This window comes from Drosophila melanogaster, chromosome 2R, assembly GCF_000001215.4.
Source record: "Drosophila melanogaster chromosome 2R".
NCBI lineage: Eukaryota > Metazoa > Arthropoda > Insecta > Diptera > Drosophilidae > Drosophila > Drosophila melanogaster.
This window is the reverse complement of record NT_033778.4, coordinates 2,491,720-2,519,586: the sequence shown is the minus strand read 5'-3', so window position 1 is coordinate 2,519,586 and position 27,867 is coordinate 2,491,720. Positions and strand designations below refer to the sequence as shown.

At 36.9% G+C, this 27,867-nt stretch overlaps 1 protein-coding gene across 5 annotated transcripts in view; it reads left to right on the top strand.

Moving 5' to 3' along the window:
• The window catches only part of MFS17 (Major Facilitator Superfamily Transporter 17), a 70,644-nt gene extending 45,799 nt beyond the window's left edge, over positions 1–24,845 (top strand). For 4 of the 5 annotated variants that reach the window (NM_001110894.2, NM_001015096.4, NM_001110895.3 and 1 more), the window contains one exon: positions 24,564–24,845. In NM_001110894.2, coding sequence (NP_001104364.2) covers positions 24,564–24,621 — 58 coding nt within the window. In that variant the 3' untranslated portion in view covers positions 24,622–24,845. Of the gene's footprint in view, positions 1–3,678; positions 3,945–24,563 lie in introns of all 5 variants that reach the window. The other variant, NM_001276229.1, reaches the window with a different exon arrangement.
• The last annotated feature ends 3,022 nt before the right edge of the window (positions 24,846–27,867 follow it).

Genomic DNA, 27,867 nt, shown 5'->3' with positions numbered 1-27,867 from the left:
ACTCATAGAACTTATCGAATACTGCAAAGCTCTCACTCTGCCAACTTCTCGTTTTCTCGTCTTCACTCGTCGGCGCGCACTCTGTCGACACCCTTAAGCACGATAAAATTGAACCAAGCACTTAAGTATTTACAAAGGAATTACAGACTTCCGAAATTGTATCCGCACGATATATAAAACTTCAATAAAATATCTTCAGCCGTACCAATGCACACTGGGCCAGATTCCCTTTTTTTTGGCGTAAAGTCAAATAATAAAGCTAGAGAGCTGAATTTTTTAGAATTGGTGCATTTGACATTTAAAATACGTACTTAAAATTTTAAGTAAATCGGACCACACCCACCCATACCGCCCATATTAGGATATAAAGTTAAGGAGTAGATTTGACATGATTATTTCTTTTTATTAATTAATATAATAAATTTAAGCTGAATTTTTCTTATGTATCTATTTAATATACATATATTTATACTATTATATTAATCAAAATGTTCTACGTCCAAATGCATAGGAAATGGATCATCGTGATCCAAATCCGAATTAATATGTTCTACATTTTGTGCATCTAAAAGATTGATGACTTCTTTCGGCAAAGCGACTTTTTTATTTTGAGACGATCTTTTGTTTATATTTAGGCTTGAAAGTAAAGGATCCGATGAATCCATGGCTCGTTAAAATACGTCCGTTAAATTGTTAAGACGAGAACTTTGTCTCGAATATGACCGTCTATCACGCTTTTAGAATTTATTACGTGCTTTAGATGCGTTCTCTCCAGCAGCCGATAGGTAAAACCGAGGATGCTATTATCTGCGGACCGTGAATCAAAACTTTGTGGACAGTTGCTGACATCAGATACCATTTATAGTGATCCATTTACATTGATCGTTGTACTTGGGCTTTGATTAGAGAGCTGTCAATCAAAAATGGTGAATTGGTGTGAGCGGTACTGGCTCTGAGAATATCAATTTCTTTCTAATTTCAATGGATGCAGTTGAAGTTGAAATGGTTTGCTTTAATACAAAAGCAGTATCGTCCATTTTTTCCTTTTTGGCTGAAATTGATGCTACATGGACAAGAAGACTTGTATTATTTTCTTCAATATTAGCCAGATCCGTTGCTATTTTTCTTTTGAGCCGTGATCCTGCATCACTGAAAGAGAGTCGAGGTCGTCCCATTAGACAGTCTGAAGCGACTTGGTTGTTGTTTTGGTCCACGACAACCATCATCGTGGATGAAAGCCAACTGGAATGTTTTTTTTTAATTCTTAATTGTACGGCTACATTTAGCCAGAATTTTCATTATATATAGGTGAAAGCTTCTGATTTGCTTAACGATTTTAGCTTTCTCGTCAATAGTAATATCATTAAATTTAAATTCGCTAACAACCCAATCAACTACGGCTTTTTCATTTCGATCTCCTTTGATCCATTCATCTAGCAGAACCGATCGGCTAATCTCAAACTTGCCTTAAAAGGCAAAATATAAAGAGCATAGGCAAATTTGGGCAAAAGGCGCTACTAACATCAATTGATTTACAGTTTTGAGTAAACACATCAGTTATTAGATTTTGGCACAAGTTGTCACAAATCATTTCTCACTCCACAATAGACGAACACTTTGGTTAGATTTTGCCTAAACTAAGACAACAACAATTACAACATGGAACACATAATTATAAATCAGTAAGTTATATCTATATTAAACATACGTTGACCTTTATATTCCATTTTATTTGAAAATATTTGGACACGTGATGTATTTTTAACAGAATCACTAAGTTATGTAAAAGACTCGCACCAATTTTTGAACAAACAGCTGATCAAATATATGAATTTGATATCGCATAAAAAATGAAGTGTTGCAACTTAAGTGTTTTTAAGTATCGTTTTGGTGTCCCTAATCTGTGCTCTTTCATAATATATAGTTAAATTAAAAATACAATTTACAAAATTTGTTGACTATATGCCAAAAAAAAAAAGAGAATCTGGCCCAGTGCACAATGTATCTGTGTAACACGCCTTATAATCTCCGAAGACCAATTCATGGACTCTGCAAAACATGCAAAGATCTGGGCTTAGTTTTTTTTTTTTAAATATATGTATTACTTCTACTGTGTATCTACCTGCGATATTTCTTAGAGGTGAAAAAATTGGTGCTGGTGTGGTTAAACTGGGATGAGCTTTCCATAATGAGTTTTTACTGCTTGATGCTGATACTTGCTCTATATAGCGATGCTGGGCGTTTTAATCTTTTAGCTTAGGAAGGTATCGCATAGGAAGGTATGTGAAGTATTTTTTAATCTTTGCTCTGCAATTAGCGATTTTTGAATTTGCCACTCCCGTCAGTTTGTCATTCTAGGGCTGCGAGTTGCACTTTCTACTTGGGATGTAGATATGCGGGCAGCTGGAGCTAAGATACTCTCCAGGGTGTTTGCTGCTGATTCTATATCGACAGCAGAGGCTTGAATTCAGTTAAATGTCTGTTAAACTTCTGTATTTGACCCAGTTTGTTTTCTTTGATGTTAATTTGTTAGTCTGCATTGTAGTTTTAGGGCGTAAGAAGACATCAGAGAAAAATGTTTTGAAAGTTTTTCATATATTTAATAGTTTTATAAATTTTTGTCGATTTGCCAAACATTTTTTGCCACGTCCATACTATTATAAAAAAATATTTTGATTTTACTTCACTGTATTCTTTGCCGCCACGCCGCTGGGCACGCGGAGCGATGAACTTTCAACCGATCTTATCAGCTAAGCAGGCGGAAGATATCGATACCGTATGCGGTTCGCTCAGTAATCGCTCTCTTACTTCGGCAAGCTCGCTCTATGAACCAACAAAGTTTGTACCATTGTCACTACTAATGGTACGCGGACTGCCTCAAAGACTTCCAACTTGTGGAAAACCAAACAAACCAATGCTGTATTAGGCTGCACTCGATTTTCTAGCCCGCCATCCATTACGTGTTCAAAAGTCACATGCTTCATTTTTAAACATCGGACACAGTTATTGATGACACTAGAAACGAATTTGCGGCCTCCAATCCGCCAGAACCTTTGCCGTAATTTAGCAAGCAACGCATGCAAATTTTTATTCTCAATGAGTGCCTTGGTAACTGGATATTCCTTTGTTAAATGTATCGAAAGCCTAGTATCGTAGTCCAAGCTGGCTTTCTGAAGCCTTCCATCGACTCGAAGTAATCGATCGGAACCGAGTATAGCCCTAAGCGAAGCAAGCTTTCTCTTCTATGGAAACGGCTTGCTCTGGCTAAGAAATCCATTCCCTCTTATTCCACGTAAACCTGCTAATTGCTTCTCAGAAGAAGTACAGTTCCCGAGTTAATCTCCTACATTGAAAGACGGCCTTTAAATGTTATAGAGTTGGCTCCGCAATTTTATATGAAAGGACGAATGTATGCATTTACGCGCTGCAACGTATCAAAAGAGTTAAGGAATTTGAAGTTTTGACAGTCCTTTACTGCATGCAACAGGGATGGTCAATTCGACGAGCTTTGCGAAAGGAATGGAGGCCAAAAGGAATGCTCCAGCAATACTCTCGGGTTATATCCTTGCGACATGACGTGTGCTGGGTAAAAGTTCGTCGGAACGTGATGCCAAGTCATCTTCTTCTTCTGAATTGTATAGATTCTGTTTGATACGAATGCTTTGTACTTCCTTATAGGTTGCCGAATCCAGCGCAATTGAAATCGATGGAGTCCTTGACGGTAACTATTAGCTCAGCCAATAAAAGCGCCGCGAAAAGTTCTTATCCTGGAATTTTGAAGGCGTTTTAGTTGAGCTACTCGTGACTTGGCACAGAGCAGATGGATTTTTGATTCTCCGTTAGTCTTCGATCGCAAGTATAAGCACGCTCCATAAGCTTATGTGCTAGCATCGAAGAATCCACGCAACTAGACGGAAGCCCGAGGCTGCATTAGGAAAGAAGGTGTGAGTGAACACTTTGATATTGCTTATTGACAACTTATAAGTAGGATAGAGATGATCTTATAATTCTTATATCTACCGTAACCTATGCTACTGCATGGTACAGTGGGCCTTTTGAGTATCCATCCTACCACAACTCGGCCGTCCTAACCAGATGATCCCCTGATCACGGTTTACATTGCTTGTTTACATTTTTCGCCGCATATGTAATTGATTTGCGCACTCTCTTCGTAGTCAATGCTAAAGATTTCTCTAATGGTTTCTTTATAACTGGGCGTAACTGCAGCATACAATTTTTGACTAATTGCTGAATCGTTTGTTAAACTGCCTAGAGGAATCATTGTATTGATAATCGTTTTACCGATTCAACTGTTTTACTAACTCTTTCACTAACTGTACTGTTTCACTAACCGTTTCTCCAACTGTTTCGCTCTTTGCTTTTCTATCTCATTCTCTATCTAATGGTTTAACCGTTACCCGTCCCAAAGCATCTGGATCCAGTTTCAACTGGCACGCTTCAATGAAATCTCGTCCAAGAACTACCTCATGTGTTGCGCTGTGGCAGACGGACTTCCGAGAAAGCCCGCAAAATCTGCATCGGCTCGGAGAAGCTCTGTATGCGAGCCTGTTTACACAACGTTGGGTCTGGAATTCCTTTTATAATGTTTTCCATGAGCTCCTACAGATCGATGTTGATCTAGTTGGTCCTCGAAATAAACAGCGAATTTCAATTAGAAGCATATGCATGCTGACGTCCTCCGAATTTTAAATCTTTAAATCTTTCCCATGTTCTGAAGCTGTGACCCAACTACGCTCACATACGCCGTCGTACACCATTCTGACCTCTTTTGCCAAGGCAAGAGATGCTGCTGGAGATTCAAGAAGTTTGTTTACGTTTGTGTTCTTGCGTTGATCATCACTGACAGCAGTCTATTTTCTAACACTGGTATGTTCCTCACCAATGTTATCAGCGTTGATGGTAACTTTGGTGCTTTAAGCGCACATGTTGACATTCCAAGAGTCTTCAATGTTATTTTCGATGACGTCATGGCTGTGGCGATCACGCAAAGATTTGTTCGATTCGTAGATTCCCGCGTGAATCTTTTGCCATGCTTGCGTTTATCTCGTCCCGAAGCTTCTGCTACATTGATTTGGGTGTCACAAGCCAAGCCCCAGAATTAGCACCCGTACAGCTCTCTCTCGTTTTGTTCTGTACAATGCATATCAGCCGGCAGAGGGGGTCGTTTTTAAGTTCCACTCTTCACTTCTTTATCGCTGAGCATAGTTTTTTTTTTCATAAACTTATTGCGTTATTTATTGGATCTTCTCTTTTTGTGAGACTAACAATAATTATTCAAATCTTATTATATAACTTATATTAATTTGCTTTCGCTGCGTAGGTACCATGGTGCCCCAGTGATAGTTCGCAGAATCGTGGACTGAGCTCGCTGTATGATTTCAATGTTGGTTTTTGAAGCGTTTCCCCATAGTTCACAGCCGTATGTCCAGATGGGTTTCAGCACAGTATTGTAGAGGAGTACTTTGTATTGCAGACTAAGGGGAGAGTTGTAATTAATAAGCCAGTGAAGATTGGCTGCTTTAAGCTTCATATGAGTCCTCTTAGATTCTATATGTCGCCGCCAGGTGAGGCGTCTATCTAGGTGAACGCCGAAATATGTTACTACGTCTGCTTGTGGGATAAATGTATTGTTCAGAGTACAGGGTGGGCAGGTTTGTCTGTTCAGTGTGAAGGTTACATGTATGCTTTTGGTCTCGTTTATCTTAATGCGCCAGTCCGCAAACCATCTTTCCACTATTTTAAGATGGCAGGCAAGTTGCTCTTTTGCCTTTGCTGGGCATCTAGATCGGCTAAGTATTGCGGTATCGTCAGCAAACGTAGAGGTTGTGAGCTGATAGTTTGTAGGCATGTCTGCTGTGAATAGGGTGTAAAGAACGGGGCCCAGTACACTACCTTGGGGGACTCCAGCATTGATAACGCGGTTGTGTGAAGTCGAACTGTTACACCTGGTTGAGAACACTCTTTTGAAGAGATAAGATTCGAACACTTTGTGCGTGTTCTGGGGAAGCAGTTTTCTTATCTTGTACATTAGTCCTTTCAGCCAGACTCGGTCAAATGCTTGTGCAACATCTAATAATATAGCTGAACAGTATTCCCGGTGCTCAAAAGCGGTACGAATTTCGTTTGTGATGCGATTGACCTGTTCGATCGTTCCGTGATTTTTGCGAAAGCCAAACTGATGCGATGGTATTGTATTTCGCCTTTTTAAGTAGGGAGTTAGTTGTTTTTAAAATGCCTTTTCAAACAGTTTCGAGAGACACGTTAGGAGACTGATTGGTCTGTAGGATGAGGGTTGCGTTTTGTCTTTGCCTGGCTTGGGAATCATTACTATAACCGCCTTTTTCCACCTTTGGGGATAGTATCCAAGTTTCGTAATAGCGTTGAAGAGATGGCATAAGGTCAGAACCGCACACGGTGGGAGTTCTATGATCATTTTTGATGTCACCAAGTCATGTCCAGGTGATTTTTTGGGCTTAAGATCTTTTATGATAGATGCTATCTCACTTTGGCTGAATGTTACTGGATTTATAGGGGGCAAGCTTTTAGTTACTACAGGGAGGACAAATGAGTTGCTAGCAGGATTTGGTTGGAATACTTTCTGAAGGTGATCGGCGAACGCATTAGCTCTATCTTCGTCGCTGCGTATCCAGCTTCCAGAGGAACCTCGCAGTGGAACGACTGTTTCTGCCAGTGGCTGTATGCTTTTGTGTGCTTTCCACAAAGGGTTCCTTTTGCTAGTGGGCGATAGTTGTTTGATATATAGATGCTGGGCTTTGGCTTCCTCAAGCTTAAGTGCCCTGGTTAGTTTACGTGTTGCTATTTTTAAATGTTCTTTATCCGTTGGGGATCTATGATTCTGCCATTCTCTTCTTAGTCTTCGTTTTTCAAGTACTAGCTGTTCGATTTCACGATTTGTCTTGCTATGATTTGTCATTTTGTGTGTGTCTGGAGGTGTAGAGTCCTTGGCTGCAGCAACAAGTGTTTCCTCTATCGATTTGACTAGGCGATCAACATCCTCGTCGGTGAATACTGTTTGAGTTGGTTCCATGTGAGTACAAATATTTCGCGTACCTTGCCCAGTTGGTCCTGTTGCCTGTCAGCCTGTAGGGCCGCTCAGTTATATGTGGTCGGTGCCAGAGAGTAAGTAGAACTGGAGAGTGATCAGATGATAGTTCTGCAAGTGACTCGGCCGTAATATTATTTCTTGGAATCTTTCTTGTTATTGCGAAGTCAATGATAGCTTATTTGGATCTGCTGGCCAGTATGTAGGCCTACCCGGAGTCACATGATCGAGCTTGTTTCGCGGCTTAATGAGCGCGTTGTAAAGTTGTTTGCCCTTTGGGGTCAAAAGACGTGATCCCCAGGGCGTATGCTTGGCATTGTAGTCACCGGCCGCTATGAATCGCTCACCGAGTGAGTTGAAAAATTCCAAGAATTGGTCCTCAGAAACTACAAAACGAGGTGGGCAGTAGACTGCGGCCAGAGTGACGGGGCCGCAGCTGGATTGCATGCTTATGGAAGTGGATTGCAGGTAGTCCATTTCAGTTCTGTTATAAAGGTGGTGTTTGATGCGACTTCTGATAAGTATACCAGTGCCCCCATGGGCTTTGCCGTCCGGATGGCTTGTGGCGTAGAATAAGTATCCTGGGATATGGAAGTTGTGCTTGTCTGTTAGATGTGTCTCGGAGAGGAGCATGACGTCAATATTTTTTTCGAATAAGAACTGGGCAAGTTCGTTTTTATGCCGTGAAACGCCATTCGCGTTCCACATAGATATTTGAAGTGGAGACATTATATTGATTTGGATGACAGAAGAAGCTGTATCAGCATGTTTTGGTTTCGCATAAGCTCTTGCATTGTGGTTTGCATGAATGTCATAAACTCTTTTAGGGTTTGCTGGAGTGAGATCATCATCGTTTCAATGCCAGTTGATATATGCTGCGTTTGTTCGTTCAAGGTAGTTATTTTCTGTTCTTTCCGAGTAGAAGTCGACTTTTGTGTTAGCGGATTCACAGATTTAATTCCCGATTTTAAGGCACTAGCGAAGGAAACGCTAGGACTGGTACGATGTGTAGGGGGGGTGCAGTGGAGGACGGGCCCGGTTGTGGCGGAGTGTGAGCGATGTGGGTGGTCTGAGCGCGTATTGATTCTCCGCGTTTGTTAAGGCGGTTCTTTAGTTCCTTGTATACTACACAGCCACGCCAGTTCGCTGTGTGACTTTCACCGCAGTTGCTGCACATTTTGACAGAGATGTCTTCCTTGTTCTTATGGCAGTTCGCTGTGCTATGAGCTTCACTACAGACTACGCAAATAGATTTCAGCGTACAGTACGCCTTAGTGTGGCCATATTCTTGGCTGTTAGTGCACTGCACTGGGCGATTGCGCTTGTGTGGCTCTTCCACTTTGATACGCCGATGCAGTAGGAGCTGTAACTTGTAGATTGGATGAACTTCATTTTTTCAGTGTCTGGCGCTCTGGCTCCAACTCGATTTTGAACATTGGTTGTGGTTCCTTATTTTTGTTTAGTATGTTCATGACCATTTTTGTACTAAAGTTCTTTTCCTTGAGCGCTTCTACGATTTCAGTGGTCGAAACAGTTGTCCAATCCCTTTGAGAACAACCTGTAGGCCCCTTGCGCTTTTTAGTTGGTATGTATAAAAGTTTTTTCCTGCTTCATCCAAGAATTTGGTTAGTAGACGATGGCTATCCTCGGTTTCAGTTTGAACCTTTGTTTCATTTATGTTCCCTTTTTTTAAGGGTATTACGTAAAATGAGTTTTCTCCTATAAGTGGGGTTATTTTGTTCACTAATGCACTTGAACTTTTTTCGCGAATGTATATTGGAGGAGGCTTGACCTTCTTAGGTGACTTTGCCGGTTGTATACTTTCATCAGTAGAATTTGCCAGCAGCTCAAATCTGTTGGTGTTTTCTGGCGTTTTGTTAGTGAGCGTGTTAGCATTGTCGCGTGTAATTTTTGATTTGTTTTCTGTTTGTTGACTTTTGTAATTTTGAGGGATAAGTTTTCTTTTTATTGTTATGTAGCGATCCATTCCAGTCTGTATGGTGGACCCGGCGTTCTTGTTTACGTTTTGGCTTGTTGGTAGCGCAGCAGAACCGTTAAATTGTGTTTTTGTTTTGATCGCTGGCTCAGTAGGAGCAAATGCTTGCGTCGACGAAATTGAGCGAGCTGACGTTACCGTTCCAGTTGTTGTTGTGATTGCAGTTGCAGTGGTTGTTGTTGTCACAGTACTAGTCACCGTAGGTAGCATAGTTGTCGGCGAACTTTTTTACATCCAAATACCTTCTTTGTTGTCGTCGCTATTTTAAGCACAAATTAACAAGAAATAATATTTATAAGGTTTCCCAAACTAGGTTGAATATTAATTGGAAAATTAGGCAACAAGTCAGTGTTTACCGCCTACAGAATAAAGGTTTGCAGACCGACAATTGTAACGCAGGCGATCCCGTCATTTTTTAAGCACTTTTTTTCTTCTCTTCAAACATGGACAAACATACAGGCAAGCGTTTAGTGGCGCATTTATCGCTTACATACACAGTCTGTCAAAGAAGCTTGCATCCGAATAATTAAAAAATTAAAAATAGATTTTGTGAAAAGTTTTTTTTACATGTTTATGTCTACCTTTTCATCGGTTTACGATAAGATAGTGTAATCAACTGATGGAATCTATGTTTTGCTTTTGTGGTCCGCTGTTTCTTACACAAGGTTCAAAATGCTGGCCTGCCTCTTGTGTTATTATACGATTATTGCTACTAAGTAAATCCCCATATCTTGATAATAATATCAATTGCAATTCATTCCCTGCTATTCAACGAATATTTGGATACGTCTCCAAATTTATTTACCGTAATTGCCATCATCGGCTTTGGGAAATGTGGGTCAGCGTACGCAAATGTGGGACAAAATTAAGGGAGTTGCATTTAAGGGAATTGTCAAAAACCTAAGCTCTATTGCGTCGCTACTAACCTTTCTGGATGAGAATGACACTAAATGCGTTGGTAGCCGTTTGGAAAATTCGGTACTTTCAAACTATGCTAGACACACAATGATTTCGGCCAAACACCATCATATAACTCAGTCTATTATTCGGAGCTTTCATTAACCACAGCTGCACGCAGGCCGACAAGCCTGGCCTATTGGCGGGTTAATAATTGTCTCAAGAGTGGTTCGCAAATGCGTTAAAAGTTTTAGTACTAAGCCGCAGCTTATTGAGTCTATCATGGGCAACCTTCCCAAAGAACAATTGGCAGGATCTCGAACATTTTCAATTACTGGAGTCGACAATTGTGTTCCTTTCTACTACAAGTGTGGGTGTTCGCAATGTAAAAGTGCTACATCTTCATTTGTTTCACCACCAAGGCATTGCATCTGGAGCATGTCCAGGACTTGACAACGAACTCATTTCTAGGAGCCCTTAAGCGTTTTATTTTCACTCTACGAAAACTTTGTCAACGCAAAAAATTAATTGAAGGAATTAACACCATTAGCATTGAATTTTGTCTTGAATTTTGTCTGGCTGATAATATCGATTGGCATACCATTCCCTCCCGATCACCACAGTTTGGGTGATTGTGGGAAGTAGCAGTTAAGCATCATCTGTTCGCTGCGTTCGAACATCGCTTCTCAGTTGTGAGGAGCTGCGTACCCTCGTGTGTTAAGTTTCTGCAATAGTTAATTCTCGGCCTTTAGTTTCGATTTCAGAGAAACCAGGCTACCTTAATGTTTTGACCCCTGCACGCCGTCTTCTTTGCGGACCTGCTGAGACGCTTGTAGTGCCAGGCTTGACTGAACTACAATCGTTTAGACGGATGGGAGAAAGTAACACACCTTCAGCAGATGTTTTGGGCTCGTTGGCGTGAGGAATATCTAACTCTCTAGTCGACCTCTGTGCATAGAAGATTTGGTGCTGGTCAAGGACAAGAATCTTCCCCCAATGCGTTGCCCAGCATCCGGCATCATTTGTAGAGCGGTCAGAAAGTTATGTATGCTGCCGGTAGATGATTCTGTTGAAAGCGAGTCTTTCAACGGGGGAGCATGTCTACAGCAACGAAATCCTTATGATTTTTTAACAGCAAAGTCGAATTCCTTAGATACTAATACTAAACAATGTTGTTGTTGTTGGCAGCGTCGGTCGTTTTTATGTACTCACTTTTCGTTTCTTGATCGCTAAGCCTAGTTGTCGGCGACCTTTTTCGGAGCCAAATATTTTTAATGTTGTCGCCGCTATTCCAAAAAAGTTAAATTTATAACGTTTTCCAAGGCTTAGTTTTAATTGGAAAATTGAGATGGCAGCGCAAAAATCTGCCCTGCAAGCTTTGTAATGCGTGAATAACTGAATTCAGTTCGTTTTGAAATATATGTTTTTTAAACCGCTATTATATGACTTTCGGTCATTATTAAATGCTAGGCATTATCTGGTGTAAAATCCCAAATAAGAAGACTTTACTCGTTGAGTTTTTGTAAGAAACTGATTTTATTTGGAAATATCTTCGTTTTAAATAGGTGACATGAGAATCGCATCTTAAAGTAAATGGCCTACGCAGAGGCCTACGTAAATAGTCCCCGCCTTATCGAGGTCCCACGCTCGGGCACATCTGCCTATCTTGAGCGGCGAGGACCTTATCTGTGGTCTCCCACTAAGGGACTATTTTAGGAGGCGGGGAACGATCTCAAGTGACTGACTCATGTAGTGTGCACTTAAATTACATGTTTTTGAGCAATGCACCCATGTCGCCTTAGATAACAAAATCCTAAATATAATTTATCGCTCTCGATTCATTTACATAAGATATGAACGGAGCCCAAAATTGTAAGTCTTTAAATATATTCGTGTTCATGTGTGAACATTCTGCCAAAGGGCCAGCAAAGCTGAGATGTACATTAGTATATTAGTTGCATTTATAACAGTAGTGGACTGTATTTATTTGATATATGTTCATTTATTTTGCAACTAAGATTTCAATGGGCCTAGTTTTTCTGGCTTTTAATTTTATTGGATTACAATTATGGTTTATATTATTTTTAATTCAACAATTTGTACTTAATTAACTTATTTTAAACATTTTGCTTTTTCTATGTAGAAGTACATTTTCTATTAGTGGACTGTATATTTTTATTTGTTATATTATTTTATTGTTTATTTACTATTGATATTTATAGTACTGGCAACGGACCTGCAAAGGTTATTGCTTGCATTCTTTGTTGCACAGCACATTTCCGTATGAAATATATTATTAATACTATCATTAGTATTAAAGCAATAATTAATCCAGCATGTCCGGAAATATGATGGAAATGTAAATCTTTCAATTTTTGATGGTTCTCTTTCATAAATTTAATTTCATTATTCAATCGTTCAAATTCCTCAGTATGATTTAATATTGATAGTTTCAGCGGATCCCAAATAATCTTCGGCACTCCACTAACTTCTCCTATATAAGGTGTTGATAATAATTCTTCACTTTCGGACTGAATGTTATGGTGGGCAACTAGAATTTTATCGTCGGTTCTTGCCGTACAATATGGCGCAATGCTTAAAACTCCTTGCTGAGGCAAATCAAACAATTCAATTTGAGAGCCAGTACATTGCAGACGGACTTTTGAATTCGCAGGAACCTTAAACAACCAACTACTTTTCTTTTCTAACTCTACCCAGTAACTTTTAGAGTCGACTACTGTTTTATAGATGCAGTTCGCCGCTTTATCTGGCTTTAGAGGCTGAATCTCACATGCATTATCATTCGCTGAATTCCAGGGCCAACTTCCTTTGCATATTCTCTTATTTAGTTGCCATTTCTGACATTGATTTAATGTGGCTTCCGTCATTATGTGATAGGAATCTATCTCAAAATTATAAATTAAATATTCGGACGTTGTATGCACCATTATTATCCGATCTTCATTTCGAATTGGCACCGGAATAAGCCTGAACAATTTGGATGGATGCCTGCTAAACAGAGGCACTTTTGCACTAATGATCAATTTATCGTCGATGAATAAACCCCTGGCTGTTAACAGTGTATACACCTCCTTAAGTTCCGTACCTGACCGTTTTCCTGGAATTACTAGGTTCTCTGAAAGACTCTGCTGAATTTTGGCAATTTCTTTTTTAAGCTGATTTGGCCTGAGAATATTTGTATTTAGCCTACCGTGATTAATATCAATCAACAGGCTTATAATGCCTGCTTGAATTTTTTCGCCTTCTTCAATCAATGAGTGTAGCTGTTTCGTAATCATAAAGAATTTTATTGATTCCTTATAAACATAATAATTTTCTTTAAGAACTTCTGTCATGTTTTCAATTCTTATTTGCATACTTCTAAAATTGGAGTTAACATCTTCTGTTGTTCTCTTTAATAGATTAGAAGTTGAATCAACCACAGATGTTTGTTTTTGAATTAGTTTATCAAGGTTGTTCTGGTTATCTAACAAATTCTTCATATTTTCTTCTAATTGCTCTCTATCATCTTCATCCATTATACCAAATAAAATATGATACAAGGAACCCATAAATTCGAAAGGAGCACGCTTGCTTCTAGATCTAGACTGCATCATAAACAATTTATTGTTTTCTTCAAGTTCCGATAACTGACTTTGCATATTATCTAAGACTAGACTACATTGCTCTTCAAAGCTATGAAGTCTTTCGCAAACTTTCCTCATACTTTGTATAAGCGCATTACCCTTTGTTAACATTTTAAAATATGGATCCATTTTATAATAGATAACCAAATTCCAAGAAGTACTCACAATCTCAACATCTCCTAGCGGGTCTAGATATATTGCTGAGGTTTTATTTATTTTGTCTATAGAATATCTTGGTGCTATATCTTTAGGTAATGCGCTAGAAACTTGACAACTTAACACAAACAACAACATTGCCATAATGATTCCGATCTTGGACATTCCCGATGTCGCTCTAGTTCGTCTTTTTGGCTCTTGGTCAGCCTCATTTTTGTCAACAGACTTTATTCCTTCCAAGGGACAAATTTTAGTAATGGGTCTAGTGATATATCCTTCCTGCATCTTTACTTTAGCCACTCGGACCTTATCATCATTCCCCTTATGCACCTTTTCCACCTTTCCTAAAGGCCATCTTGCAGGATGACAATTCTCATCCTTTAATAAAACTATTTGCCCTTCTTCTATATTAGGAATTTCCTTTTTCCATTTATTCCTTTGCTGGAGCGTATGCAAATATTCACTTTTCCACTTAACCCAGAAATCTTTCTTTATTTTTTGGATAAGTCTCCACCTATCCAAATTTCCGATTTTTTCATCTTCCATTGGTTCGACTATTTCTAAAGGTGGTCTTCCAATTAAAAAATGACCTGGTGTTAAAACTTCTTGTTGGTCCTTCTCACTAACTATAGTGTATAATGGCCTTGAATTTAAGCATGCTTCTATTTGACATAAAAGAGTTGACATTTCTTCATAAGTCAAAATAGTGTCGCCGATTATACGCTTTAAATGGTATTTCATTGACTTAACTCCAGCTTCCCAAATACCTCCGAAGTGAGGTCCTGCCGGGGGAATAAAATGCCAATCAATCCTGTCCTTTTCAAGCTGCGCTGCAATCGTTATATTTTCTTGTATTGCATTAAATAACTCTTGATCTAATTTTCTTGCAGCTCCTACAAAATTTGTTCCGTTGTCTGAATAGATATTGGAACATTTTCCCCGTCTAGCAATAAATCTTCTGAGTGCTGCTAAAAATGCGTCTGAAGTTAGATCGCTTACCATTTCTAAGTGTATGGCTTTGGTGGCCATGCAAACGAATACAGCAACGTATCCTTTAAATGTTTTTTGGCCACGATTTTTTGAACATTTAACATAATAAGGACCTGCGTAATCTATTCCAGTATTAAGAAACGGGAATGTCATCGTCACTCTATATTTTGGCAAGTTACCCATTATTTGCTGAGCTGTATTTTGTTTATACCTTGCACACGTTACACATTCTCTTAAATACTTTTTCAACGAATTTTTCAACCCGAAAATCCAATACTTTCTTTGGATATAGTTTCGCATTAGGTTTATCCCTCCATGCAATGTTTCCTTATGAGCATTTTTTATTAATAAGCTTGTTAGGTGGCATTTTTCTAAAATGATTGGATGTTTAATATTAAATTCTGCATTGGAATTTTGCAATCTTCCTCCAACTCTTAGAACCCCATCCTTGTCCAAAAATGGATTCAATGACAATATTTTATTATTTGTCTTGATTTCCTTTTTGATTTTAAGGCACTTTATCTCTTGCCTAAACTGGTATTCTTGTTGTTTCTTAATAACAACTGTTTCCGCTATTCTTATCTCCTTTACTGAAATAATTGATGAATAGGCTTTATTTCTTGTTTTCATCTGCACGAATCTATTTATGTATGCTATTATACGTATAAGTTTTTCTATACTGGAATACCTTTCTATTAATTCGTAAATAGGATCATCTATTTTGTCATTTAATACCGTATTTATTAAGACAGGTTCTTCTACAGACTGCTGCCGAGGCCAAAGTTCTTTTGGGTCTGCTAGCCATTTCGGACCTTTCCACCAAAAATCACAGTTGATCAACTGGTTAGAATCCACTCCCCTGGATGCTAAATCTGCTGGATTATCCTCTGACTTAACATGATTCCATTCAGTATTTTTTAATTTCCGAATGTCATCCGTTCTTCTTTTTATAAATTTGATCTTACTTTGACCACTGTTAATCCATGCTAAGGTAATCGTGGAATCACTCCAAGCATAGATCTCCATTATATTGTCAATTGATCCTTTTAGTCTTTGGATTAATTCACTAAGCAGGTGAGCTGCACACAGCTCGAGTTTGGGAATTGTCTTCCTATTTTTTATAGGGTTGACTCTACTTTTGCTAGCTATTATATTAACATGAGGTCCTACTTTAGCATAGACTACTGCAGCATATGCTTTTTCGGAGGCGTCCGCAAATCCGTGAATCTGAATGACTGAAGAACTGTTTGAATTAATCCACCTTGGGATTCGAATATTCTCTAACAATAATAAATTTTCTTTATATTTTTCCCAATAATTTTTATCTTCTATGGATAATTCCTGATCCCATTCACTTTTATTTATCCAAAGTTTTTGAATAAAAAGTTTTCCTGAAACCGTGACTGGTGCCAACCATCCTAACGGATCAAATATTTTTGCTAGCGTTGATAACACAACGCGCTTATTTATATTTTTTGATTCATCATTACAATTTACGCTGAACTTAAATAAATCCTTTTGAGGTTCCCATTTTAGTCCTAAAGTTTTAACACATTCATTTTCGATAATATTGAGAACCTTATTGTCCCCTGTGTCCTCCACAGTGGTTAATATTTTGGAATTGTTGGAAATCCATTTCCTTAAGTTGAATCCAACTTTCTGCAATTCATGGGGAATTAATGTTATTAATTTATTAGCTTCTTCTACCGAATCAGCTCCAGTCATTAGGTCATCCATATAGAAATCATTCCTAATTATTGCACTAATAACTTGGTTTTTACATTTATCTGCAATATCTACCAGAACCCTGGTAGCCAAATATGGTGCAGATGCAGTTCCGTAAGTGACTGTGGTTAATTTATATGTTTTAATTTTTTCTTTTGGAGAATTTCTCCATAAAATATATTGATATTTTTGATCATTATTATCTATTTTAATTTGTCGGTACATCTTTTCAATGTCTGCCGAAACAACAAATTCCCATTTTCTCCATTTAATAATAATGTCAAAAATATCTTTTTGAACTCGTGGCCCAACCCACATTATGTCGTTCAAACTTTTGTTATTCGTAGTTTTTGCTGAAGCATCAAAAACTACTCTCAATTTGGTCGTAAGGCTTGAATCTCTAATCACTGCCTGGTGCGGTAAAAAATATTTGCCTTCATCACTCACTTCAATCATGTGTCCTAAATCCATGTATTCATTCATGAATTTAGTGTAGTCAACCTTAAGTTTTTCATTTCTTTTTAGTTTTTTCTCCAGATTCATGTAACGAGCTATCGCTTGTTTCTTTGAATCTCCTAAGGTGACATCCTCCTTGAATGGAATTGACACAATGTATCGCCCATCTGAATCTTTTTTTGTCGTTTTGATAAATTTATTTTCACAGATTTCAGACTCGATATCATCTTTTTCTTCTTCTTCCACTTCCCAGTAGCGATCTAACTCTTTTATTTCTATTGTTGTGGCTACAATGGTTTCTTTTCCTTTGGATTTTTTACATCCAGAAACTATCCACCCGAAATCAGTTTTTTGCCCAAGGAGACCGTCTATTTTTATAACTCCATTTTGCAGAATGTGAGTATATACGTCTGCTCCAATGATTAAATCAATGCGACCCGGTTTATTAAAATCGGGGTCGGCTAATTTAAAGTTCTTCCATTTTTTCTGATCAACATTAATCGTGTTGACTGGAAGTGCCTTCATAAGTTTTGGGAGAATAATTGCTTCAATTTCTAAATTTTTCGGAGAATTTCTTATCGAAATAACCGCTTTGTGCTTGGAGATGCACGTTCCTGTGGAAGATACTCCACTTATTTCAGTATGAGACCGAAATTTTTTAAATTTTAGAATCTGTGCAGACTCTTCTGAAATAATTGTGCTTTGAGAGCCACTATCAATCAATGCTCTTAATTGTTCAAAGCCTCCATACCTCGACTTTACTTGAATCAAGGCCGTGGCCAACAAGGCTTGACCTGTTGTTCTACACGTATTCACTTTTTCTGGATTATGACCTGCAAAGTGAAGTAACGTGTGGTGAGGTTTACGACAAGTCGAACAAAGCTGCTCGCTTATACATTTTTTACCAAACGGATGCCTCAGACATCTTAGGCAAATCCCATTTTTTCTTACCCAGTCAGACCGTTCTGCTGGATTCATTATTTTAAATTTATGGCATTGAATTAAATAATGCCCTGGTAGTTTGCAATATGCACAATTGTCACTATAATTTTTATTCTTGTTATTATTAATCATTTTCTTTACAGGTTTTACTTCCTGTGAGAATGATGATATAGAATTGAGCCTTTGCTCTAAAAAGTCCATGACATCAGAAAGTGCCTGTATTTCTTTTGTCTTTTTAACATGGCTTTCATATAAATTGAGTGATTCTTTATTGAATTTCCGAAGAATTATGTGAGCGAAAATTGCATCCACATCTTCTGGTAATTGTGCCTTTAATTTTATAATATAAATTGACTCGTTAATCGTGTCAATAAATGTCTTTATTTGCTTATTGGATTCTAAATTTAAATTTGGCATATCCATAAGCCTATTCATATGATCTGAGAATATGTTTCTTTTATTCTCATATCGCTTGGTCAAAAACTCCCAAGTGGCTTCATAATTTTCTCCAGAGCCGAGCAGTAAATGAGTAACCACATTTCTGGCTTCTCCTTTTAATGCTGACTTTAGATAATTAAATTTGAGAGAAGGACTGAGATCCTCTCTCACATGTATGAGCTCTGTAAAGAGTTCATTAAAAAGATCCCATTCTTTGGAATCACCAAAGAAAGTGGGAATCTGTATTTTAGGCAGGGTTGGTAACTCCTCCGCCTTAACAACCGTCGACATTTCAGCTTTATTTATTGTGCCACTGAGTCGACTATTAATGGCTGTAAGAATATTTTGTTTGTCAAATTCAAGTTCGCTAATTTCTTCTTCGAATAGCGAACTCTCAAAATGACTATTCACCTGTTCAATCAGGTTATCTATTTTATGCCATAAAAATTCAATTTTATTTTTCCTTATTTTAAGGAAATCTGGACTACTGTCTATTAGTTTAGACGTATCTTCTAGATATACTCGAAATTGGCCAACATTATTACGAAATGCCTGCTCTACTTTTAAAGCGTTGTTTTGTGCTATACCCTCTTTTTCAGGGTGACCACGCATTTCAAGGTTTAATGTAGGGGGAGGGTTTGATTTAGGGACAGTGTTTGATTTAGGGAAAGTGTTTTCTACCGACTCGCCCTTAATTTTTTCATTTTTATTTTTAATTTTTTCTAACACCATCATTATTAAATCATACTGCTTCGCGTTAAAATATTCATGATCGACAACGCCGATCTTTAACAAATTGCTATGATTAGCAATGAAACATTTTTGAAGCTCATTTAATTTTAGAATTTCTACATCTGTTAATGTTGGTTTTACTTCCAACTTTCTAATTTCCAAAATAATTTCGGACTGCTTCTTAAGGAATTGAATAGTCTTTTCTGACATCATTTTGAAAAATTTTTTGTAATTTCTTAATATATATAGTACGTGTATATGTATTTTATATGTATTTATATATATATGTGTGTTTGGATAAACAGAAAATTCTTGTTTTGACTTAGCTGATGTCGTTGTTGTTGCTGCTGCTGTTGCTGCTGTTGTTGCTGCTGTTGCTACTGCTGTTGCTGCTTCTGCTGCTGCTGTTGTTGCTGCTTCTGCTGCTGGTAGAGGCTCCTTTGAATTTGACTTCCTTCTCTTCTTTAAGGCTCCGTCGATGTTTAAAGATGATTTTTTTTTTTTTTGCACGTTTTATTATTTTTGTAGTCCAGTCAGATTTTTTGTTTTTTAGCCATTTATTTCGGCATTTATGCTCTTTTGGCATATACACTGCACTCTATTTATGAGCTGATTTAATGCTATTAGAGCATTTATAAGGCACTGTTTTCAGGCACTTTTTATTTAATTTATGCTCTTATGGCATATACACTGCACTCTATTTATGAGCTGATTTAATGCTATTAGAGCATTTATAAGGCACTTTTGTTATGCACTTTTTAATTTCACAATTGCTGATGTATGGCCTCAAGCACGCCTTACCACAATTTATAATGGTACACAAAGCAACCTTTAGCTATAGACTATAAGGTGCTTGTTTTAAAACATAAAAGATTCTTTTGTATCTTTTGCTTTTTATATTTATACTCTGTTCCTTACCTTTGGTAGGGGGAAACAAGAGTTACTTATTTTTGCTACCTTTAGCTGTAAGATGCTTAAAGGAGCTGGCCTTTCTCTGAGTTCCTTACCTTTGGTAGGGGGAAACTGCAGAGTCGATTAAAGGCTCGATTGACCAAATGTAAAATCCCAAATAAGAAGACTTTACTCGTTGAGTTTTTGTAAGAAACTGATTTTATTTGGAAATATCTTCGTTTTAAATAGGTGACATGAGAATCGCATCTTAAAGTAAATGGCCTACGCAGAGGCCTACGTAAATAGTCCCCGCCTTATCGAGGTCCCACGCTCGGGCACATCTGCCTATCTTGAGCGGCGAGGACCTTATCTGTGGTCTCCCACTAAGGGACTATTTTAGGAGGCGGGGAACGATCTCAAGTGACTGACTCATGTAGTGTGCACTTAAATTACATGTTTTTGAGCAATGCACCCATGTCGCCTTAGATAACAAAATCCTAAATATAATTTATCGCTCTCGATTCATTTACATAAGATATGAACGGAGCCCAAAATTGTAAGTCTTTAAATATATTCGTGTTCATGTGTGAACATCTGGTTTTAATGTTTGTTACGTTCGGACATCTTCATGTCGCAGGATCTTTTTTAAACCGTGCTCTCGTGAATCCACTAACACTTCTGCCATGAGTATCTGCCAGACTTCCTCTGGTGTTCGAGGAAGTCAATGTTGCTGATATCTGGAGAAACTCTTCAAATAAGTTTCTATTGTTCAAAGAAATAAAAAAAATAGAGAAGAAAGTCATTATAATAAGGATTTGGAAAATTTAATATTACCTATAGACATTTATACCGATAGAGATACCCTTAGAAAGGATTTCTGACAATTTAAAAGCAGTAAGGAATACATTTTGGACAATATAAAGTATATGTGAAAGATTGAGTAGATCTAACGTATTATTTAAATTATTGTTTTAATGTAACCGAAATTATGTTATTGATCTGTTATGTTAAGAATGAGCAGCGAATAATTAAATTCACGGAAAGCGTTCCGTTGTTGTTAAGTGAGCATAAATGAGCATGGCGCCTGTTGTTGTTTTGGTAAGAGTTTCGTGGAAGCGAAGTAAGGGTGAAATAATTGAGTGCAGTTGAGGAATAGAAGAAAAGCATCGAGAGGGCGACGCTTGAGTAAATTAGTCTGGTGAGAACGATAAAAGGAACAACACGCAGTGCTGTGCTGGACAACAGAGAACTGCAGCACGGCACTGGCAAAGACACTAGAATAACAAGATGCGTAACGCCATACGATTTTTTGTCACACGATTTTTTCGCCGTGGCTCTAGAGGTGGCTCCAGGCTCTCTCGAATTTTTGTTAGAGAGCGAGAGAGCACTACAGCGAACCGATCTTTTCTACGCATACAGTGATAGCAGACAACTTTATGTGGGCACATGTATGCTCATGCATTGTAAATTTGACAAAATATGCCTTTCACCTTAGAAGTTCTTAGACTTTAAATCTGTATTATTTTTGATCAATTGGCACTATGCGAAAAATTCTTGTTTGCATTGCCTTAACGTTATTATTATTTGAAAATAGATTAGAAATAGCCAAATCTATGTACATACCATCACAAAATAAATTTCAAAAATGACTTTAAATTAGAATATTTGTCATAAGAGTATTCAGCTTGCGGCGTGTGAAAAATAAAAAACTAAGGCAATGATTGTTGAGTGCTTGTGTCCGCACTTCGTGCCTCAAGATATGACAAAAACAAAGACACCAGAATAATTCTAGTGTCTTTGATGTGACTTGTTGTTGCGATAAATGCAGATCGGTAATTTTAAAAGAAACCGAGCATTTAACAGCTCCATCAGAGCTTTTTATACATGAGAAAAACTACTCAATAGAATCCGACTTCGGGAAATTAAAGGCACCATCTGATTTATTTTTTAATATTTGCAAAATACACATTAAAGCTTTCGAAAATGTTTTTAAAAATAACAAAAAACAAATGTGTATTAAAAAAGATTATTGTTGAGCAATGCATTAAGTGCACAATTGAAATTAGTGCCTTCTCATTATGGTTTTATGAAAATAATGAATGTTATGCACATAGAACAGATCTTTTAAACAAACTTATAAAAGTTTTGCTTTTTAAGCATTGGAAGTGGACTGTGATAGCTGATAGACAAAAAAAGCAAGCTAAGCTCAGCATTCTATCTCATAAATAAAAAAAAATAGCGTTATTTAAATAACTGACGACTGAAAAATCGAGCAATATATAATAAAAAACAATAGTTAGAAAAATAACTTAATTGGGGAATATGGAAATGTTTTAATGTTAAACATAAAAATATTTCAAGTCGACTCGAAGGTCATATACGTAAATATAAGACCCCATTACAATTGTAATGGCCTCCCCGTGGTGTTCCCTGGGTACCGATTATTACACATTTTACTCATAAATAATTATCAACATAAATATAAATATGTAAACGGTAGCTAATTCGAGAGGCGATTTTAACAAACGAATTTAAAAAGCTTTAAAATTATAATTTCAGGGCGTGAATTTTTAATAATTATTTTTTTTATCATATTGCTACGAAATTGGCATAAAACTACCCTAATATGTACAATGTAAATTCATTTCTTCGATCAGTATTGATTTCGGCCCGAAAATCGTCTTCTAGCACAACACGCGCACATATACGCGTTCTCGTCTTTTGTTTTTACTCACACAAACAAATTCTATTTTTAGATTTCTTATGCTCTCAGCGTGAGCGAGCGGAAAGAGAGCAATTTTGGCCGTCACCAAAAAAGTGGGTGCATAGTGCCAAACCAATGTATGGCCGTTACGCATCTTGTTATTCTAGTGTCTTTGCCACTGGCACTTTAAGTACACCCGCTAAACACTGGCACCCTAGGCATCCGTGTGTTTTTCGACACCCTACTTTGGGCAATAAAAAATATCCGAGTGTTTTGTCGACGTGGTGTTATTGGTACGAGTAAAAACCCATCCTGTGCCTGCTGTGCAATACGGTTTTGGGTGGGTGACGCACAAGCAAGATCGGCAGCAGGTCATTTTTTGTACTCATAAAATTTGTATGGGTGGCGGTTGTGACGGTCTAAGAAATGAAGGGTGAAAGGAAACACCCAAAAAAAAGGTCGTGCACATGTTTTTGCTTTTTGATGTACTCAATGGGTACCACAGATTTCGAACACAAAAAGTATTTAAAACTAATGACGGTATTTGCTGATTTTTTAATAAAAACAAAGTGGGCATAAAAAGTATATATTAAATATTTTAAAACACATTAAAGAGGAACTTTATTTTTCTCACATTTTAAGAATTTTGCAACCTTTGCATCTTATGTCTTAACAAATAACAATCTTATATATTATTAAATAATACTTATAATTAAATATTTAATTGTTTTTTTTTATTATTTAAAAAAAAATTATACATTTATTAAAAACAAAAAGAAAAAGGAAGCAAATATTAAGAACTAATATAAAATGTATAAGAAGGAAAAACAAAGAAGACGCAATTAACGGTCGAGACACTCCACCAAAGACACAAGCACTCACGTTACGCATCGTGTCTTTGACTCGACTGTCTACGAGACACTCAAGTATTTTTAGAAACACACAAGTGTTTTTGGAAACACCCATGTGTTTAACGGGAAACCCATGAGTGTTTTGCCTATCATCTCTTTTTAGGCACATGTGTTTTTTGATTTTTTGTCTTCTCCATCCTCCATTATAAGTGGCGAGTATGAGCGGCACCCGCGACGCAGAGTGCAGTACTGATTCGGGTGCGCGCACAACCGGGTGCTTGCCTGCACATGTAGGCTTTTTTACTGGGTGTTTGTAAGTACCCGCGATGTGCGTGGTGAGTGGCACCCGCACTCAAAATTGTTGAGTGTGAGTCGAGTGGCAAAAAATGCCACCCTTCCAGTTCTCTGCTGGACAATATGGACGCTGAAGTGGAAGAAAAGTCGCGCTCGGGGCTTCTCCGAAATACACATATATTTTCATCGGTATTAACATCCAGGTTGATGTAACCATGTCCGTCCGTCCGTTCGTTTCTATGCAAAACTAATCTTTCTTTAATCTAAAGCCTTCATTGCGAGATGTTTATATGTAGGTCCGGTCCGGGTCGGGACATTATGACTATTATGACAAAGCAATAATCTATAAAAATATTTGAACAAAATGTACCTTTGTTGGTTTCGAATATAAATGGTTTTAGTTCAGTACTCACTAGTTTTGTTGTTTTTTGTCTTAACGAGTCTTAAATTTGGTAAGAACATGGTTGAAGTTGTTTTTTTCCTTTTTTGTGTCCAATAACATTATGTAATCGCCTAGTTAAACCCTATTCTCCTAAAAGAAATTTGATAAATGATAACATAACTAATAAATGCAGTTGATATTACCATGAATGAATGAATTTATACGAAAATAATATAAATAGTAAGGACTTATTGCAGTCCCAACATGGTCTTTTCCTAAACAGATTCTTACATATTACTTATTGGAAACGTTTTTAAAAATCCGTCCGCTTCCATTCAGATTTAATTCTTAATTTAAAATAAAATTTTGTATTTTTAGGATTCCATTGATCAATGGCGAAGAGTATTTGAAGTCTCCGCAATTATTTCAATTCTGACGTATCTATTTTATCAACTTTTCGGGACCGCAGAAATACAGACATGGAATAAAGGACTACCAGTTAATGATGATTCAGATGAAGGGAAGGTTTTATCGACAGCAAAGGATGATTTAGATAATACTGGTGGACCAATTTAAAGAAATCACAGTTAAAATTAAAACTGTTATACCAAATTTGATATATGTTATATGTTCGCTGTTATGATAATAAAATATCACACCTATTTTACTTTATTTTTGTTTAATGATCTAACATAGAGAGCATTAAAAGTTAAAGAAAGTGCCTAAATAAAAGTGGTCACTTTTTCTTTTTGACGACATAGCTATTGTTTGAAGACATAGCAGATTACTTAAATGTTGGGGTAATAATCTTTTTTATTTTCTGTATTTGCGAAAATAAACGACGACTTTAATGTTGTAGCGAATTAAAACGATTATTTGTTTTTTTTCTTACGAAGTTTGGCAGCATGCATAAGCGAGAATTGAAATAATTGTGGAGCGAACTAGAGTGGAGAGCTTACGTAGATGCTCTGCATAGGTAACGATGATGTTGCTGCATAGCTGAGATGCAGTAAAGTTGTGAGGAGTAAAATCCCCACTCTTCGCAATAGCGAAAACGTCTGGAATGCAAGAAGAGTCAAGGGCGGTCAGGTCGAACGGGAATTAATAGACCTTGACGTTTGACCTTTGAACTCGAGCCGGTGGTCGAACGGTAACGGTGTAACGTGGTTGAAAATTCAGTGGAGTCAGTGGTCGTCATAGGTGGTCCCAGGTATATCGTTGGCTTAACACATGGACCATACACCCTTCTCCTTGGTCGGGCAATCACAAATCATAAGTTTGATGGGACACACAAACTCTTTGAGCTAGCCGCAGCAACTCTGTCGCCTCTATTTTAGGTTTCGGCACAGTAATATTTCAAAAGGATCAAGGAGACCACTTCTCGTCATGTACATAGGTCGAAACCGGAAGTTCTAGCTTTCAATGCAGCATTGACAAAAAGGGGTGAGTATGTCCTGGGAACTAATTTCAAAATCGTCACATATTCGCCATTACTATAAAAAGGAAAGAAGTTCTGTTGCAAGTAGATAGGCGGGAAAACCACAGAAATTTAAAGCAGAAAAGGACTCAGAGTTTATGAGAAACTCTTTGAAAGTTTAAATACTGAAAAAATAAAAATTGATATAACAACGACCAAAACAGGAGTAGCAGATATAGAACTCCTTCACAAAAAAATACGAACTATTATAGGAAAACAAGAGTAGAAACAATTTTTTACACATAAGACAATAAAACTACAGTTTGTCAAGAAACTGTTTACACACTGTGAAATAATTTAAAGGTAAAAATTAAGGGTTTTTTGCTAATTAAACGCAATTTTTTTATAAAATATAATTAAACAATATTTATTTTACTTATAAATCAAAAAACAAATTAAAAATATTAAATATACAAGAAACTAACTAATTCCAAGTTTACACACTTTTGAGACTGTCAAGAAACTCTACAATTTTTTTTCCTACTTTGTTTTGTTCTTTTTCTTAGAACAAACTCGATTTTTCCGTTATTTTTGGCTTTGCATTGCTTTTACAGCTCACATTTACTTTACGCAGGCACACCTATCTATAACTCACAGGTGATAAATCTAAATATAATTAAAAAACTTAACAAGAACAGACAAAGTTATGAAATTGACACAAAATATACAAACCATAACACCCTCCATATCTAAAAGTCCCTATAGGAATGCAGGCAGAATTAAACAAATAGATGAAAAACATTATAACGAAAACTATAGAGGACAAAATGTACCAAATTAAAAAAAGCAACTGTAAAAAGAAAAAATATATTAATAATAGCAAATATTTACAGCCGACTTTTAATATTTACTTTCACTTTTACTTTTCCACTTGTTTTTGTAAATTGGAATGTGTAGATAGGAAAAAAGGGAATCCCGTTTGTTTTTCATAAATTTTTTTTGATAAATTCCCACTCAAAATATTTAGAGAGAGAACGAAAAATCTCCCTTTTCATATTTAACATTGAACACTTTATTGAATATATCGAAGACATTGAAATGGGTTCACAACTAACACGACTAGGAATATTTATTCCAAAATAAATATAAATGGATAATCAATCTTTAGGTTTTTATTATGTGTTGTTATTAATATATTGTTTATTGTGTGCGCCTATTTCTAACAATTTGTACATTTAGCAAGTGGTGTCAACATGTAGTTGTTTGAAAAAATTTTCAACTTTAAATAGAGCTACAACAATTTGTTTAAATTTGTTCAGTAAGTGTTTATATCCATGTTGTAGTGTGTTCAATTCCTAACTCATATCAGGTAGTCTCTATGTGCGTTTTCTGCGGTTTTTTGAGAAATTTCATTTTTTAGGGAGCAATACCTCGATTTCCAATGCTGCCCTGCTGGAAGAGTGGCGCAAGCAAAAGGATGTTCGTCAAAAGGAAAATTCTATTTGCACTTTTATCAGTGGGCATTTTTCTGATAGCAAGCTAGACTTTAATGAATAATGACTTTAACGAATAATAATAACAACGAATGATTTTAGTCAATCTTTTGATTGAAATTGGAGACAATGCAATCGAAAAATAAATGAATTTTTGAAAGTTTTTTAAAATTGGTTAAAAGAACACCTAGTCCTGAAGGTAAAGAAGAAAAATAAAAAGGAAAGGAAATAAGCTTTACTCCCGAAAACGTCATATTATTTAAAAAGTTTGAGTGGCCGATGACAGCAAGCAGATGAACTCGTAAGGGCGCAGAATCACAACGAACATCTTTTGGTTCTAGCGCGGCCTGCGGGATCTTGCAACCATACTTAAAACTCTTTTGTTAAACCCAGCCAAGGCAGAAACCATTAGTAGCTTCGCAGATGTCTTTTACAGAGCAATGGATACTTCGGATCCCATAATATCATCAATAAATTTAAAGAGGCGAAAGTATAAGCGACTATCTCTTCCACCAGAAGTCATTCAAATGTTAGCTTGCGAATTTGAACCTAATAAAAATTCTTCAGACTTCGCTGAATGTGAAGAGGAAGACGGTTATGAATTATACAATATTTAAATTAAAAATAAACTTTAAAAATATATTAAAAAAAAAAAAAAAAATTGGGGCGGAGTTGGGGCACGCCCACTTTTCCAAAATATTCCTGGAGGCAAAAATTCATCCAAATATCTCCAATAGTTTAGGAGGTATTAATTTTTGTAAAAAAAACAGGC